A 16,329-nucleotide genomic window follows, 5' to 3' on the forward strand; every position below is an offset into this window, starting at 1 on the left:
TGGAGGACATTCCACAACTGTTACCTAGCAACAGACTGTAAACAAGAGCCAAAATCCATATGAATGACTCAACAATTATGTTGATTATGTTGTTCCTCTCTCCTGTCCTGTCCTTTCCTCTGTCCTGTCCTCCTCTCCCCTGTCCTCCTCTGCCCCGTACTCCTCTGTCCTGTCCTCCTCTGCCCTGTCCTCCTCTGCCCTGTCCTCCACTATCCTGTCCTCCTCTGTCCTGTCCTCCTCTCTCCTGCCCTCCTCTACCCTGTCCTCCTCTGTCCCGTCCTCCTCTGTCCCGTCCTCCTCTGTCCTGTCCTCCTCTGTCCTGTCCTCCTCTGTCCTGTCCTCCACTATCCTGTCCTCCTCTGTCCCGTCCTCCTCTGTCCCGTCCTCCTCTGTCCTGTCCTCCTCTGTCCTGTCTTCCTCTGTCCTGTCCTCCTCTGTCCTGTCCTCCTCTCTCCTGCCCTCCTCTGTCCCGTCCTCTGTCCCACCCACTTGTGTCCCCACCACCTCTCCTCGTGAGCCCTTGGGTGAGTATAACTACATAAATCATGTGTTCTTGGTTTGTGTGGAGTCATACAGAGTCACACCGTGTAGAGGAGCAGTCACTTCTGTTTCATTTCATGTCTTTTCCTTTAGTAGTGGCTGAAGAGGACGCGCTGGAGAGGACAATGTTCAGCATCTCCGTCCAAACACGTGGATGTGTGTAATGTGTCTGTAACGCTTTAGCTCCATTTTGGATGTACCATGTGTTAAAAAGGTTTGTCTTTTATTCCAGCCGTGTCTGCACCAGTCGCTGCTGAGCTCCATCATCCTCAGGTTTACAGAAGTTCACACACAGATGTCCTGCCATGAAAGACACTTTGGGACACGTTCTGTCCTGTGCATGAGTTCAGTTGTTCCTGACCCTGTTCAGGTCCTGCTCTGAATTCATGCATCTGTGATGAGAGTAAGTCATATTATCTGGTGTTCAATATGAATGAGTGAGAGCTTCTTCTGCTCATTCACACTAACATTGCTAAATAAAACAGCCATATAAACTTACTTATGATATAAACAACAGGTCAAATGTAAGTGTGCGTTGTTACTAACGGCTAAATATGACTCATTATTCGTCTTCTTCTCTTACAGCAGCTGCACAGTCCAAACAGACTGTTCTGGAGGAACCACAGGATGTAAGAGCTTTTACTTGTTGCTTATTCACTGTAAGATCAAAGTTGATCAAACGTATCATACATTTCTTTCCTCTCTTCAGCTGCTGCAGATGTGCTGCCCCTTAAGCCTCCAGTGCCACTTCCACAGGAGCTAAGGTTTGTTCTGGCCGAGTCTGGAAGTACTTCAGCTCCAGGTCTGACATTTTAATAGAATAATCTAAACAAACATAAACCTATATTGTGGTGTTTTGGTTGTTTCAGATGCAGCTCGTCCCACACATTCTGCATCTGATGCTCCTGGAGAAGAGAGAACCCAAAGTGAGTGAGCTCCATGTGTGTCTGTGTCTGTCTCAGTCAAACCATCACAGAGTGAACAGATGAATGCTTCATGCTCCATGTGTGTCTGTCTCAGTCAAACCATCACAGAGTGAACAGATGAATGCTTCATGCTCCATGTGTGTCTGTCTCAGTCAAACCATCACAGAGTGAACAGATGAATGCTTCATGCTCCATGTGTGTCTGTCTCAGTCAAACCATCACAGAGTGAACAGATGAATGCTTCATGCTCCATGTGTGTCTGTCTCAGTCAAACCATCACAGAGTGAACAGATGAATGCTTCATGCTGACTGTAGTTTGACAGCCAGTGCAGTGGTTCTAAATGTGTGTCATGTCTTGTATTTCACGTGTTGCTTATCACTAAAACATTCATCTGTTTTGTTCTGTAGTTCCTCCTCCAGTGAAGCTTCAGCCGCAGTCGTCACAACAGGCCGCCTCCCCCTCCACTGCCCCTGAGCCAATCAGCCAACAGCACGCTACACCCGACCACAAAACTACATATTTATCATTACATCATCATCACATCAAATTATTAAATGCATCATCTTCACTCAACATCAGCCCGAAAAAGCTGGAGCAAACACAGACACTCTGGCAGCACCACAACTCTGCCTGTTGTCACCATGACAACTGTCGTCACCGCGACACCTGTCGTCACCACGACGACTGCCGTCACCACGACGACTGTCGTCACCACGACACCTGCCACAGTGAAGCCTCCTCCTCAGACCATCACCTCGCCTCCTACAGTTCTGACCATCACCGTCTCTTTCTCAGGACGCCCTGAGCAGCAGCAGCAGCCCTGAAGAAACACCACCTTTTAAGGACTTTGTGGACACAGAGTTCTTCCAGAGGGAGCTGGAGGCCACAAGACAGAGAGTGGAAAAAGGAAGCAGCAGAAGAGGAAGAGAGAGGAGTCACCTGCCCCAGGGAGAACGTGCAGGTTCTGCCCCAGGGAGAACGTGCAGGTTCTGCCCCAGGGAGAACGTGCAGGTTCTGCAAACTGGAGCTGAAGCAGGCCCCGCACAGTCCTCACATCCACACATACTTCCCTGGACTGTATATATCTGTATATTTATTGTAAATACTACTGTCAAGTAATGAATGCTGTCTGAATTGTAAATAAATGAAACTTAATATTTCTGGTATTTCCCTGTCAATAAATATTCTTAAAAGTATATGTTATTGTGTTTTCTTATATAATAATACAATAATATTCCATACATGATTGAGATATCATATCATTAATAATATGAGTAAATGTTTTATTTCTCTGCAGAACATAAACTGAACACAATAGTACAGTTCAGTGCTGCAGTGTTAGAGATGTGATAGTGTGACCTCTGACCCCTGCGGACTAAACTCCCTGTTTCTGACCCACTCCAAGTTTATTCATGCAGAAGACGTGACGTGGGTTAATCTCTTAAGGTGAAGCAGAAATCACTTTTTGTGATCAATTTGTGATTTTATTAATATTGCAAATCAGTCCCAGCAGCTGCATGTGAGTCCTTCTCATGATCTGACCTTTAACAAGTGCAAACTGACACACCAACTCATAAACTTTATACATTTAAAGTTTGAACTCATAAACTTTATACATTTAAAGTTTGAACTCATAAACTTCATATATTTAAAGTTTGAACTCATAAACTTCATATATTTAATGTTTGAACTCATAAACTTCATATATTTAAAGTTGTGATCCTTTGAAACGTTCCTCTTCTTCTGGGCACAGCAGGATTTGAACTCTGGTCTCTTGAGATGAATTTGTGAACAACACGAATCTCTGCATTCTGATTGGTTGGCCTTCATCACAGTGGCACATGGCACACAGGCTCATTCTGATTGGCTGACGCTCTATGCCCACTATCCACGGCTGGCCTCCGCGTGGAAGGCAGCTATGCTCACCACTATACCACCATCGCATGAGAAACACAGAAGTTCTGGAGCGAAAACAGAAGTTTCAGTGGAGCAGGACGAGGAGGGAACGGGGGAGGAGAAGAGAGCGGGGGAGGAGTAAAGACTCAGCTCAGCGTAGAGCTGTACTTATGAGTGAAGTCTTTCATTTGAGTAAGACGTAACAAAAACTGGACAAATCTTTCCAAATTTGAGCTTTTCAGACTAAGAATGTAAGAGCGTGCATGCACATTTTAACCGTTGGTTTGGATTGAACTATAAACACTGTGTCCTGCTTCAATCATTTTCCATTTCAAATTAATTATACGTTTGTTTTAATAACACACAATTCTCAAGTCGAGGTCAAACATGTGTAAAGAGTCATAAAGTCTTGTGAAAACATAAACCTATTTTGTGGTGGGAAGAATTTTACACTAAATTGACTGTGTTCATCAAAAAATGCATGGATCCCTACTTCATGAACCAGCACTGAAAGTTGCCTTCTTGTGGTTTAAGGTGATCCATGGCTTGTTGCTTAGGTAACAGCACATGGTCCTTGCTGTTGATGATGCCCGCTAGTCCCATGTGAGTCTATGTCGTTCCAGGTCACTATTGGAACCCAAGGAGGAGTGGTGCAGTCGAGGAAACCACCAATTTGACCAAGAAAGTACTTTTTACAACCAACTGATTGTCTCTGTGGTTGCTCCTGATTGTCTCTGTGGTTTCTCCTGATTGGCTCTGTGGTTGCTCCTGATTGGCTCTGTGGTTGCTCCTAATTGGCTCTGTGGTGGCTATGAAACACTATGCACACTCAGTATTTCCAAATGTGGAATTCTGCTCCACATTAGCCGCTAAAATTGTTAGTCACCATTAGCTTCAATTGGCTCCAGCTCCAGCTATCCCTTGAGGAAACAGAAGCTGTGGAACAACATTCTTTCTAACGGGTTGGCCCCAAAAATTCTAAAAAAGTAATCATTCATGTTTTCTGTATGTTTTCCTAATTTTTATTAACGTTTAGTCCTGGTTTAATAGTTTTCATGCAGTTTTACTTAAAAGTCCCACATATTTTTCCCGTTTCGTCGTCTACTTTAAGGATAATATTTGATAATAATAAGTGTTGTGCAACACCCATAACATAATAGTTAGCCCAACCCGTGATATAGTCTCAACGTGGAGAAAGTGGGGATGTAAACAGAGGCTGAGGCGTGCGCCGGTACAGAGCGCATGACACAGCGGCACATAGGAATAAACATTTTATACATCATGGCAGTATACAGTATGGCTTTGGCTAAACTATATGGTCAGTTGGTCAGCCGGTCAGTGCGTGACAAAATTGTTATTGTCATTTTGTCATGACTTCGCTTTGCACCAAAGTCCAACGTCACCCCTCACCACAGTGTAGAAATAACGCACTTAACATAAAGTATACATTGTGTATGCAATGTGTAACATATTAGGTCATGACACGTCATTCGTCATGTAAATAAAAATCATTATACACGTTCAAGACATGTGCGTGAGTCGCACATGTACATGTAGCTTTAGTACTGTACTTACAGCTCTCGGCGCTCCATTGTCTTCTTTATCGTGGGAATGGTGCCAGCACTCAAATTGAACTTAGTCGTAAGCCCAGCTTCAAAGTGTCTGTAATTCTGGAAGCAGTCTTTAGTGAAGTGTCGTGGGCAAACAAAAACAGTCTTGATGCTTCTGTTTTGCAGGTTGTAGGATTCCGAAATAAACTCCAGCCACCTTCCACGTACTGTGTCCTCTTTGGGCAAATTAATAATTTGGTGTTTTATGACGGTTGGAGTCCATAGTGTTACATTACCGCCACCCACTACAGTTCTACGTCTAGAATCACTCTCTAGACTTTCAATTTTATTCTCCTTCTGTAGTTGTTGTTGTTGTTGTTGTTGTTGTTGTTGTTGTTCTCTTCTTCTTTGAAGCTCCACGGCGGCCAGCACCCATAATACCAGTTCTTTCTCTTTCATAAGACGTACAACGAATCATCTCCTGTGCTTCTGAAGAGTGGGGTCTAGTGCAACTACAGTGGATGGCAGTAATGTAACACTTGGATACCAACCACCATAAAACACCAAAGATGAAGGTATGCAAGTGTTACATTAGTGTCAGACTTTATTCTTTTCCATTCCATTCTTCCACCAGCTGCCATAAAACACCAAAGAAGAAGATGTACAACTACAGTAGGTGGAGGTAATGTAACGCTTGAATACTGGCCGCCATAAAACACCAAATAAGAAGAATACTTCACTCTTGAAGGATACCAACCAAAATAGGCGAGTCGGTTTCTGAGGAGGACAACCAAAGAAGAATAAGGGAAGGATACCGTGAGGAAGATGGGGAAGAAGAAGGATCCGCTCTGCGCAAAAAGCAGTCTGGAAGGACAGTAGAGTGAATTTATGGTCGGTTGCGATTTAGAGAGCGGGGAGGAGCTACCTTTTGTTGCTGTTGAGGCTTCAAGTGATAGTCGGAAGTGTAGAAAGCAAATCTGGGTCGGAGGGTTCTGGCTGTGAGAGGCAGGAGGAAACTTCTAAGAAGAAACACAGTCTGAGGAGTTATCACAGGCGTCCCTACAATGGTGACTGTGGATGAAATAAAGGAGAATTTAACAGGAGATAAGGTTGAGGATGCCAAGCAATTGAAAACAACCCAGTGCGGAGAAAGATGTGATGTGAGCCTGTCAGTAATGTTAAAGCTTGAAGGTAAATGCTTGCCCATTCTGCAAAGGGAAGCAAAGATGTGGTTAAATATTAAATAATATAAAAAATGTGACAAAGGAGCAAAACAGAAATTGTTGTAACTGTGGGGGAGAGCATAGCTCTGCCTACGGGGGATGGGAAGTTAGCAAACAGGGCAGCTGAAGTGCACAAAATTAAAGTCTCTCAAGGTATATTCTATGCGGATGCAGTCAAGAAAGTGTCAAGTAAAGAGGTGGAGGTAGATACAGTGAGAGATGCCAGCGCTGCTTGCAACAAGAGTAAAGTGGGTGAAGCCAGCGTTGCAATGCAGCAATTATCCTGATCCTTTCAGTTCTCTTTGGAATTTGAGCAGCACAGTTTATAACATCCACCATATAGAGTACAAAATCCTTTCTGTCCACAACCAAGGTATCCTCAGTTTTTCTGGAATCTCCACACTCGGAGGCTTCACACTTGGAACCTTCACACTTGAAGGCTCCACACTTGGAACCTTTACACTTGGAACCCCCACACACATGGGAGCAACGCTGGCTTCTCTCACTTCGCTCTGGCTGTGAGCAGCGCAGGCATCTTTCATTGTATATACTTTCACCACTTTACTTGACACTTTCATGACTGCATCCGCATAGGATATGCCTTGAGTCTTTAAGTTTCTGCGCCTCAGAAGCCATTTTGCTAAACTTGCATCCCCGTAGGCAGAGCTAGGTTCTTCCCCAGTTACAGCACTTCAGTTTTGCTCCTTCGTCACACTTCCCATACTCATGATCTCCTGCACATTTACCACATCTTCACTTCCTTCTGTAGACTGCTGCTTTATGTCCAAAGCGCTGGCAGTTGAAGCAGCACAGGACGGTGAAACATATGGCCTGACGCCATAGGTCATGTATCCAATGAACACCTTACAAGGTAGGCATTTCCCTTCAAGTTTTAACATGTTTAACCTGTCACATCTTTCTCCAAACCGGGTCTTCTTCAACCGCCTAGAGTCCACTACCTTAGCTCCAGTTAAATTCACCTTTACTGCATCCAGAGTCACCATTGTAGGCAGGGGTCTCGCTACGTACATTCAGGGATGGCGCCCCCGCCATCCCTTACATGATAAATCAATCCGTTTTGACATGGGGAGAAATTAAACCATCCCTAAAACCCGGCGTGGGTGCTGCGGGGGGCGCTGGGCCCTAGCGCGGGGAGAGCGCGAGGAACGGGGCCTGACCCTAACCCTCCCCGCAAGACGCGGCGCAGCCATGGATCTATTAGGGCGCAGCAACCCATCAAGAGATTACGCTGCCTTCGCACTACCCGGAAGAAGAACCAAAACAAACCCCGCATGAGGTTTTGGCCAATCACAGAACACGTGAGATTCTCATCGAGACAAAAGCATGTGTACTGACAGTATGTCTAAGGTCTAAACACAGGCAATTGACAATTACAAGTTTGTGTAATAGTAATGTAATAGTATGTTTAGGCCTGTACACCATGTAATAGTATGTTTAGGCCTGTACACCATGTAATAGTATGTTTAGGCTTATACACCATGTAATAGTATGTTTAGGCTTATACACCATGTAATAGTATGTTTAGGCTTATACACCATGTAATAGTATGTTTAGACTTATACACCATGTAATAGTATGTTTAGGCTTATACACCATGTAATAGTATGTTTAGGCTTATACACCATGTAATAGTATGTTTAGGCTTATACACCATGTAATAGTATGTTTAGGCTTATACACCATGTAATAGTGTGTTTAGGCTTATACACCATGTAATAGTATGTTTAGACTTATACACCATGTAATAGTATGTTTAGACTTATACACCATGTAATAGTGTGTTTAGGCTTATACACCATGTAATAGTATGTTTAGGGTGCGTGTACCTTTGGAAATAATGAAGGTACGTTAAATCATCTTGGAGGGAAATGCGACCCCGTATGAGGCATATTTACCATCCCTTAAAAAAATCCTGGGGAGAGCACTGGTAGGGACGCCTGCGATAACTCCTCTGACCGTGTTTCTTTCAGCATCAGACACGAGGATGCTCTTTCCACCCAGACATTTAATCTCAATCGCCGCTTCTTTGCACACAACCAGCAGCGAGCTATCTCTAAGGACTTTTGCATCCTTGATCTCTCCCACAGCCTTATTTAGGCTCATCGTCAATGCCGCTGGACTCCACTCCTTAAAGAACGCATTTTCCTGTGCAAGCTTTATGAACACCTTACACTCTGTGCTCTCATTCCCGATATTTGCTCCATCCTGCATCTCACTGCTAGAACCCTCCAACACAGACGAGCTAAAGGACATTTTACCTGTGCCTCCGGACTTCTCACTGTAGTCCGGAGGGACTATTCTGGACTATTCCACACCCTTTTGGTTGTCTTCTTCTTCTATGGTGTTTAATGGTGGCTGGTATCCAAGTGTTATATTACCGCCCGACTTTATTCTTTAGACTTTATTCTTAAGACCACCTTCTTCTTCTTCTTCTTCTTCTTCTTCTTCTTCTTCTTCTTCTTCTTCTTCTTCTTCTTCTTCTTCTTCTTCTTCTTCTTCTTCTTCTTCTTCTTCTTCTTCTTCTTCTTCTTCTTCTTCTTCTTCTTCTTCTTCTTCTTCTTCTATGGTGTTTTATGGCAGTTGCTGCTGGTCCAAGAGTTACATTACCGCCAGACTTTATTCTTCAGGCTTTATCCTTTAGACTCCATTCTTCCCTTTTGGTTGTTGTTTTATGTTGTTGTTGTTGTTGTTGTTGTTGTTGTTGTTGTTGTTGTTGTTGTTGTTGTTGCTGTTGTTGTTTTATGACGGTATCCATGTGTTACATTACCGCCAGACTCTGTCGTAGTCCGTAAAAGTACTCCTTCCATTGCTTTGGTGTTACAAAGCCCATGAGGTCATGATACGTCTTTGTGACTTGTCGTAGAATAGTTGTTGTTGTTTCAGAGACCAACAGGAGACGGGAGATGGCGGGGGAGAGTGGATTGGTGGTCGAGGACGTTCTGGACGGAGTGGAGGAGCAGCCTTTTCTGGCTGCGCGTGCCCGGAGGCGTGGGGGGTCCCTTGGCTCGTCCGAGGGTTCTGGGAGTGAGCGGCGGGGTGGGGCTGGGGCTGTTGATGTCCGGGGTGGGAGCGGGGACTGTGGGGTGGTCATGGGGCTTGCACAGGATGGTGCATCCTTTGGGGGGTGGAGTTCGGTGGCGTTGTCGGGGAGCCTGGCTGTGGCTGTGGGAGTGATCGGGAGTGCGGGTGTCCTTGGGGATGGCTCGCTGCTGGTCGTGTGCGGGGACGCGGCTCAGCGGCGGAAGGCGATTGGAACTGGACGTCTGGGTGGAGGGGACATTCTTGTGTCTGATGCTGGGGGAAACATGGTCAGAGGAGTTATCGTGGGCGTCCCTGCGGCGACGTCTGTGGATGAAGTTAAGGAGAATTTGGCTGGAGCTGGGGTGCTGGACGCTGGGCGGTTGGGGGTGACCCGGTCTGGGGTGGGATGTGACGGCTTGTCGGTGGTGGTGGCACTTGGAGGGGGGTGCCTGCCTAGTGGGGTGTTCGTTGGGTTCGTGTGCCATGTCGTTGGGCCATGTGTTCCGCCGCCCCTGCGTTGCTTTGGGTGCCGGCGCTTTGGGCATGTTGCAGCGGTCTGTGGAGGGAGGCGGGGATGTGGTGGATGTGCGGGAGATCACGAGTGTGGGAGGTGTGACGTGGGAGCGAAGCTGGGGTGCTGTGGCTGTGGAGAGGAACATGGCTCTGCCTGCGGGGGATGCAGGTTTGGCGGGGGAGCTGCTGAGGTGCATAGGGTGGGGGTCTCTCGGGGTGTGTCCTATGCGGATGCAGTCGGGAGGGTTTCAGGTGGTGAGTTTGGAGTGGATGCGGAGAGGGGAGCCGGCGCTGCTCCCAGCCGGGGCGAGGTGAGAGGGGCCGGCGTGGCTCCCGGGGGGTGTGAGGGTTTCAAGAGTGGAGGTCCCGGGTGTGCGGGTTCCAGAATTGATGAGAGTGCCCTGGTTGTGGATGGAGAGGATTTTGTGCTTTTGTGGTGGATGTTGTGGGCTGTGCTGCTCGGACTCAGGGCGGAACTGGGGGGATCGGGGTCGTTGCTGGAGCTGCGGGGAGATTCTTTGGAGCGGAGGAGCTTGGTTGGGCAGATGTGGAGAACGGGCTGGGGGCGCTGAATGGGAGTCGGAGTGATGGGGGTCTGCTTTTGGGGAGTCGGAGTGATCGGAGTGACGAGATGGGGGTGGTCTCCTGTCCTCGCCCAGTCTCGTAGACGCACGGCTACCAAGCAGCGACATCAGTGGAAATATTAAAGCCTATAGAATGAAGCCTAAAGAATAAAGCTGTACGGTGGAAACACCGAACGTCAAAGAAGGAGAGGAAGATGAAGAAGGGTCTCCCTGGAATAAAGAAGGTTGGACTCTGAAACAACAACAACTATTCTAGTCACAAAGACATATCATGACCTCATGGGCTTTGTAACACCAAAGCAATGGAAGGAGTACTTTTACGGACTACGACAGAGTCTGAGGACAAAGCACTGGAAGTCAAGGCACTGGAAGAAGAACTTTTAGGACTACGACAAAGTCTAAGGAATAAAGTCTGGCGGTAATGCAACACTCGGATGTCAACCGCCATAAAACAACAACAACAACAATAAAGTCTACACTTGGATGCCAACCGCCATAAACAACAACAACAACAACAACAACAACAACAACAACAATAAAGTCTAAAGCAACAACAGTCTAAGGAATAAAGTCTGGCGGTAATGCAACACTCGGATGCCAACCGCCATAAAACAACAACAACAACAACAACAACAACAACAACAACAACAACAACCGGCTTTATTCCAGGGAGACTCTTCTTCATCTTCCTCTCCTTCTTTGACGTTCAGTGGTTCCGCCGTACAGCTTTATTCTTATTGTTGTTGTTGTTTTATGGCGATTGGCATCCAAGTGTTGTTGTTGTTGTTGTTGTTTTATTGCGGTTGGTATCCAAGTGTCACATTACCGCCAGACTTTATTCCTTAGACTTTATTCCACGCCAGACGGTTGTTTTATCTGTAGACACTTGTTTCATCCAAGTGTTGTTTTATGGCGGTTGGTATCCAAGGTGTTTTATGGGCGTTGTTGCTTGATGACATCGTCATTAGAATGACGATGTCATATAGCCATAAAACTCCATAAAACTCTGAAGAATAAAGTCTAAAGAATGAGTGAAGTCCAAAGAGTGAAGTTTGAAGAATAAAGTTTGAAGAATAAAGTCTGAAGTATAGGCGGTCTAAATGAAGTCAAAAGAATAAGGTCTACAGAATAAAGTCTGGCGGCAATGTAACTCTTGGATGCAGCCGCCATAAAACATCATAGAAGAAGTCTAAGACGTACAACTACAGTAGGTGGCGGTAATGTAACACTTGGATACCAACTGCCATAACCCACCAAAGAAGAAAAATAAGAAGAAAACAAACAGCACTCTACACGATCTGCCATCAAGACCGCTGAACAAAGGGGATCGTACCTGGGAGTATGTCGAATACAGAAAAAAAGAAGAAAGGTGGATTGAAAGCATTTATATGGGATTCAGAAAGAAAGGAGTTTTTAGGACGTACTGGGAGCGGTTGGGCTAAACTCACCTTGTTCTACATCATTTTCTTTGGATGTTTGGCTGGGATCTTCCTCGGGAGTATTCAGGCAATGCTGGTCACGTTAAGCAATTACAAACCGACCTATCAGGACCGAATCGTACCATTAGGTCTATCACACACACCGCGGTTGGAAACATCAGAAATAGCCTTCAGTATGATGGATACAGGTTCATTCACCAAATACACCGAGAGCATGGCGAACCTGCTTAAAATGTATGATGACGATTTGCAGAAGGATGGGATGAAATATGAAAACTGTGGACCCGGTCCTCGGTCGTACAAAGACCGTGGCAACCTGGAGAGCAACCAGGGCCAGAGGAAAGCCTGCCGCTTCAAGCGCTCGTGGCTTGGCCCCTGCTCTGGCAAGACCGATCCCACCTACGGCTTCAGGGACGGGAAACCCTGCCTCATCGTCAAGCTCAACAGGATCGTAAACTTCAAACCACAGGCTCCCTCTCGTGACTCCATCCCTGAACCTCTCAAGTCAAATTTTAATCCTAATCTTATTCCCATTTTCTGCAAGAACAAGAGAGAGGAGGACCAAAATAAGATTGGAGAGATTAAATACCATGGTATTGAAGGCGGCTTCCCCCTGCAATACTACCCCTACTACGGCAAGCTGCTGCACCCTCAGTACCTGCAGCCCCTGGTGGCCGTGCAGTTCATGAATCTGACACGAGGGGAGGAGCTGCGCATCGAGTGCAAAGTCTTTGGTGCAAACATCAACTACTGTGAAAAGGACCGCTATCAGGGACGCTTCAACATCAAGTTCACCATCAACAACTCGTGACTTCAGCAGCGACATAAAAATACACATAGATGTATCAAAAATTAAATAAAAGCTTTTTGTTAAAAACTATTTGTTGCCAGTAAGTTACCATAACCAGTAGTGTTGCCAGTAAGTTGCAGCAATGACCATTTACGGTAGATGTACCACATGTGCTATTGCGGTAACAAGGGCAAAATGGCCTTACCACATATTTATACTGCGGTAAGGCCATTTTAGTTATTTAGTTAATTATAATGTATTATTAACATGGTTACAGAATGTAAACAACAGATGGTGTTAAATGTAAATTTGTTATTGATATAAAGATTTTGAATCAACTTAAAATCACTATTTACTGACACTTTACCCCTGTTTTAGGTGTAGGGCCTCAAGCCAACCCTGACTTCCATCTTTTCAGCAGCTGGAGAGTCATAAAATTCAGGTCTGTTAAAGCAGAGACATAGGGTGCAGCGCAGCGGAGCTCATTTTGTTACACCTGCAGTCTGCGCAATTGATGACAGCAACCAAGAGATGTGATCATGCCAAAATATGAGGTGGAGTAAAGCAACTTGAGGACGTGTCTGTGAAATGCCAGAATTGTAACTAATATACTTCAAAACTAGTGCACTGGTCTTGTGTTGCTGAGGTAATCATAATAAAACAACCTTCATGGTCACGAATAACACAAATCATAAGAATAATGAATACAATCAAATTTCTGTGGTTATTTTTCTTCTACTCGCATAAACAGCGCAGCGCCGTTACACACTCAGCTCTTAAAGCTCATTGCTGGACACGTCCACCTCCCGCGTTAGACACCTGTTACTGCGCGGTCTGGGCCAGACTAGACCTGCATGTGCTCAACTCAGAGAAGAACGTCTATTTGCGAAACACATTCACATCACATTCAACAAAAATCCTTGTCCCAGTCTGCGTAAAACTGGTCCACTTTTGTAATTGATCAGATGTACAAACCTATTATCTGTATTTTAAGGTTTAGGGTTAGGGTACGCGCATAGAGCCGTCGCTTGTCTCCTCACTCAAAAAATACAATCAGCATTAACAGTTTTGAGAATAAGAAAGTGTTTTATGTGTAATTGTAATTTGGATTGGTTTAGCCCAAAGGTGTCCAAACTTTTTTCACCAAGGGCCTCATTTTGAAACTTATACGGGGCAGAGGGCCACAAACAACTTGACAATATCGAATTTGTTGAATGACAAAGTGAATCATTCAAAATTTTGCATTTGACGTAATTGCGATGAGCCTCCACACCTTTAATTAGACCTAGAACATTAATATTAGATCGGTATAACATCAATATGCCTGAATTTTCGCAATTTCACAGTAAAAAGTACTACTTTTTGTTGTTTGGGCCAACATAGCAGGAAGCCGGAGGGCCAACAAAAAATGGTCTGAGGGCCGCATTTGGCCCCCGGGCCCTAGTTTGGACATACCTGGTTTAGCCAATCAGAGCCTATTGAAGGATATATATGAGGCCGTGACTGCAAACTTCTCTGACACAGGTGGTGCTTTTGAAGGCCTCAGTTATCGGTCATTGGTTCAAAGTCATCCCACTCCAGCCTCCAGTAGCCAAGTCCAGTCTCTTCACGTCAGCGTTAAAAATAGCAAAATACTGCTCTGGCCCTGCTCCCTGGAAAAGGCTCCTGTTATCGTTACCTTCAGGGCAAAATAAGGCCCCTAGTGTTTAAATTTGGCTGGGGAACTCTGGGTGAAGGTCTGCAGCCAGACACTCGTGAAAACACCAGGTATCCCTGGCCTCACTAACATAAAGTTTTACATCCAAGTTTATTATTTTAAGTTCTTTTTCGAACATTGTTCGGAGTTTTACTATGGGAATCGCTTTAGGCGTGACCAACCACAAACGCTTAAATGGCACCACGTCTGTCCCTGACAGACAGGGTTCTGTCCCCTCTTATTACACACTTTTCCTCTTAATACTCTACTGCGTCAAGTCAATTTGCTACAACAAGCATATTTTTTTCTATGGTCATGAGCTATGGGTAATGACCAAAAGGACAGGATTGTGGATACAAGCGGTCAAAATGAGTTGCCTCCACAGGGTGGCTGGGCGCTCCCTTAGAGATAAGGTGAAGAGCTCAGTCACACGGGGGGAGCTTGGAGTAGAGCCGCTGCTCCTCCACGTCGAGAGGAGCCAGCTGAGGTGGCTCGGGCATCTGTTCCGGATGCCTCAGCTGGGTCTTCCCCTGGGGAGGTGTTCCGGGCATGTCCCACCGGGAAGACCCATGACACACTGGAGGGACTATGTCTCTCGGCTGGCCTGGGAACGCCTCGGGATCCCCCCGGAGGAGTTGGAAGAAGTGTCTGGGGAGAAGGAAGTCTGCGAGTCCCTGCTTAGACTGCTGCCCCCGCGACCCTGCCCCGGATAAGTGGAAGAAGATGGATGGATGGATATGGACCAGTGGATTCACTGCATCCAACAGATCAGTGGATGCAAAACAACTTTCTCCAGCTGAACTCAGACAAGACTGAAATCATTGTCTTTGGCCACAGAAACAAAACCTACAAATCAAGTTAGAAATCTGGGGGTAATAATTGACTCATACTTGAATTTTAGGAGCAACGTCAAATCAATATCATCAGCAGCTTTTTACTATCTAAAAACATTGCCAAAATCAAAATTATAGTGTCTAAACCAGCAGCCCTGTCTTGCAGCCAGTCAAAGTCTAAATATGAGGCCAGTGGCAGCTCCATTCAGGACTTTAACCAGCAATGGCCAGTCAGATATTTTTACTGCTCCACCGAGGTTTTCAACAGCTATAAAGGCGAGGGTCTGACTCCCCCCCCCCTTTAAGGACTTGTGGACACAGAGTTGTTGGTGCCCACAAGACAGAGAGTGGAGGAATGGAACAGCAGAAGAGGAAGAGAGAGGAGTCACCTGCCCAGGTAAAACATGCAGGTTGTGCAAACTGGAGCTGAAGCAGGGCCCGCACAGTCCTCACATCCACACATACTTCCCCGGACTCTGTATATATCTGTAATTTAATGTAATACTACTGTCACGTAAATGAATGCTGTCTGAAGTGTAAACAAATTTAAATAATACAATTTCTGGTATTTTCTCTGTCAATAAATATTCTTAAAAGTATTATTTTAATCTCTTAAGGTGATGCAGATATCATTATTTGTGACCTGCACTTTACTGAATGAGCCTTTGTAGTTCAAAAACAAGGCATACAACTACATTGTATTAACATTGTGAATTAGTCCCAGCTGTTGCATGTGAGTCCTACTTATGGTTTGACCTTTTAACAAGTGCCAACTCAACAAGTTCCTTTGAAATGTTCCTCTTCACAGGATTTGAACTCGGGTCTCTTGAGATGAATTTGTGAACATCACGAATCTCTGCTTTCTGATTGGTTGGCCTTCATCACAGTGGCACATGGCAGAAAGGCTCATTCTGATTGGCTGGCGCTCTACGCCCACTATCCACCGCTGACCACTGCTCGGAAGGCAGCTACGCTCACCACTATACTATGCAACAGGTCTGTTCTACTTCAACTGTGTACTTTTCTCAGTGTGATGGGAGGAGTTAGGGAGGGGCCGGTGAAGCACAGAGCTGCAGCTTGAAGCACCATATGTGGCAGCAAAGGAAGAAAATACTCAACATTTTCAGACAGGTTTCACAAGATTTTGTATGGGGACACTTGGGACAGATGGTAAAGGCTCACTAACTACAGACAGTCCATATGACACATTTAAGACTTGTAATTTAGCCTATATAATCACAATATGCACACATCAAGCTGTTTGAAGGCATCTCACAGCATTACTGCCCATATTTT

At 45.5% G+C, this 16,329-nt stretch overlaps 1 protein-coding gene and 1 long non-coding RNA gene across 2 annotated transcripts; both read left to right on the plus strand.

The window, feature by feature from the left end:
• The first annotated feature begins 794 nt into the window (after nucleotides 1–794).
• LOC140364485 (uncharacterized) lies at nucleotides 795–1,299 on the plus strand. The gene is made up of 3 exons (XR_011927707.1): nucleotides 795–943; nucleotides 1,126–1,169; nucleotides 1,250–1,299. It is a non-coding gene; the product is annotated as an uncharacterized lncRNA (long non-coding RNA).
• A 10,291-nt stretch (nucleotides 1,300–11,590) lies between these two features.
• Nucleotides 11,591–12,542, plus strand: LOC140364815 (sodium/potassium-transporting ATPase subunit beta-1-like). The gene has a single exon (XM_072451187.1). It carries the CDS (start codon nucleotides 11,617–11,619, stop codon nucleotides 12,523–12,525), a length of 909 nt encoding a protein of 302 aa, XP_072307288.1. The 5' UTR covers nucleotides 11,591–11,616; the 3' UTR covers nucleotides 12,526–12,542.
• Nucleotides 12,543–16,329: the final 3,787 nt, after the last annotated feature.

The sequence above is a fragment of the Eucyclogobius newberryi genome, unplaced genomic scaffold, assembly GCF_026437365.1.
Source record: "Eucyclogobius newberryi isolate DKJ021-1_F unplaced genomic scaffold, fEucNew1.0.hap1 SCAF_18, whole genome shotgun sequence".
In the NCBI taxonomy this organism is placed as follows: Eukaryota; Metazoa; Chordata; class Actinopteri; order Gobiiformes; family Gobiidae; genus Eucyclogobius; species Eucyclogobius newberryi.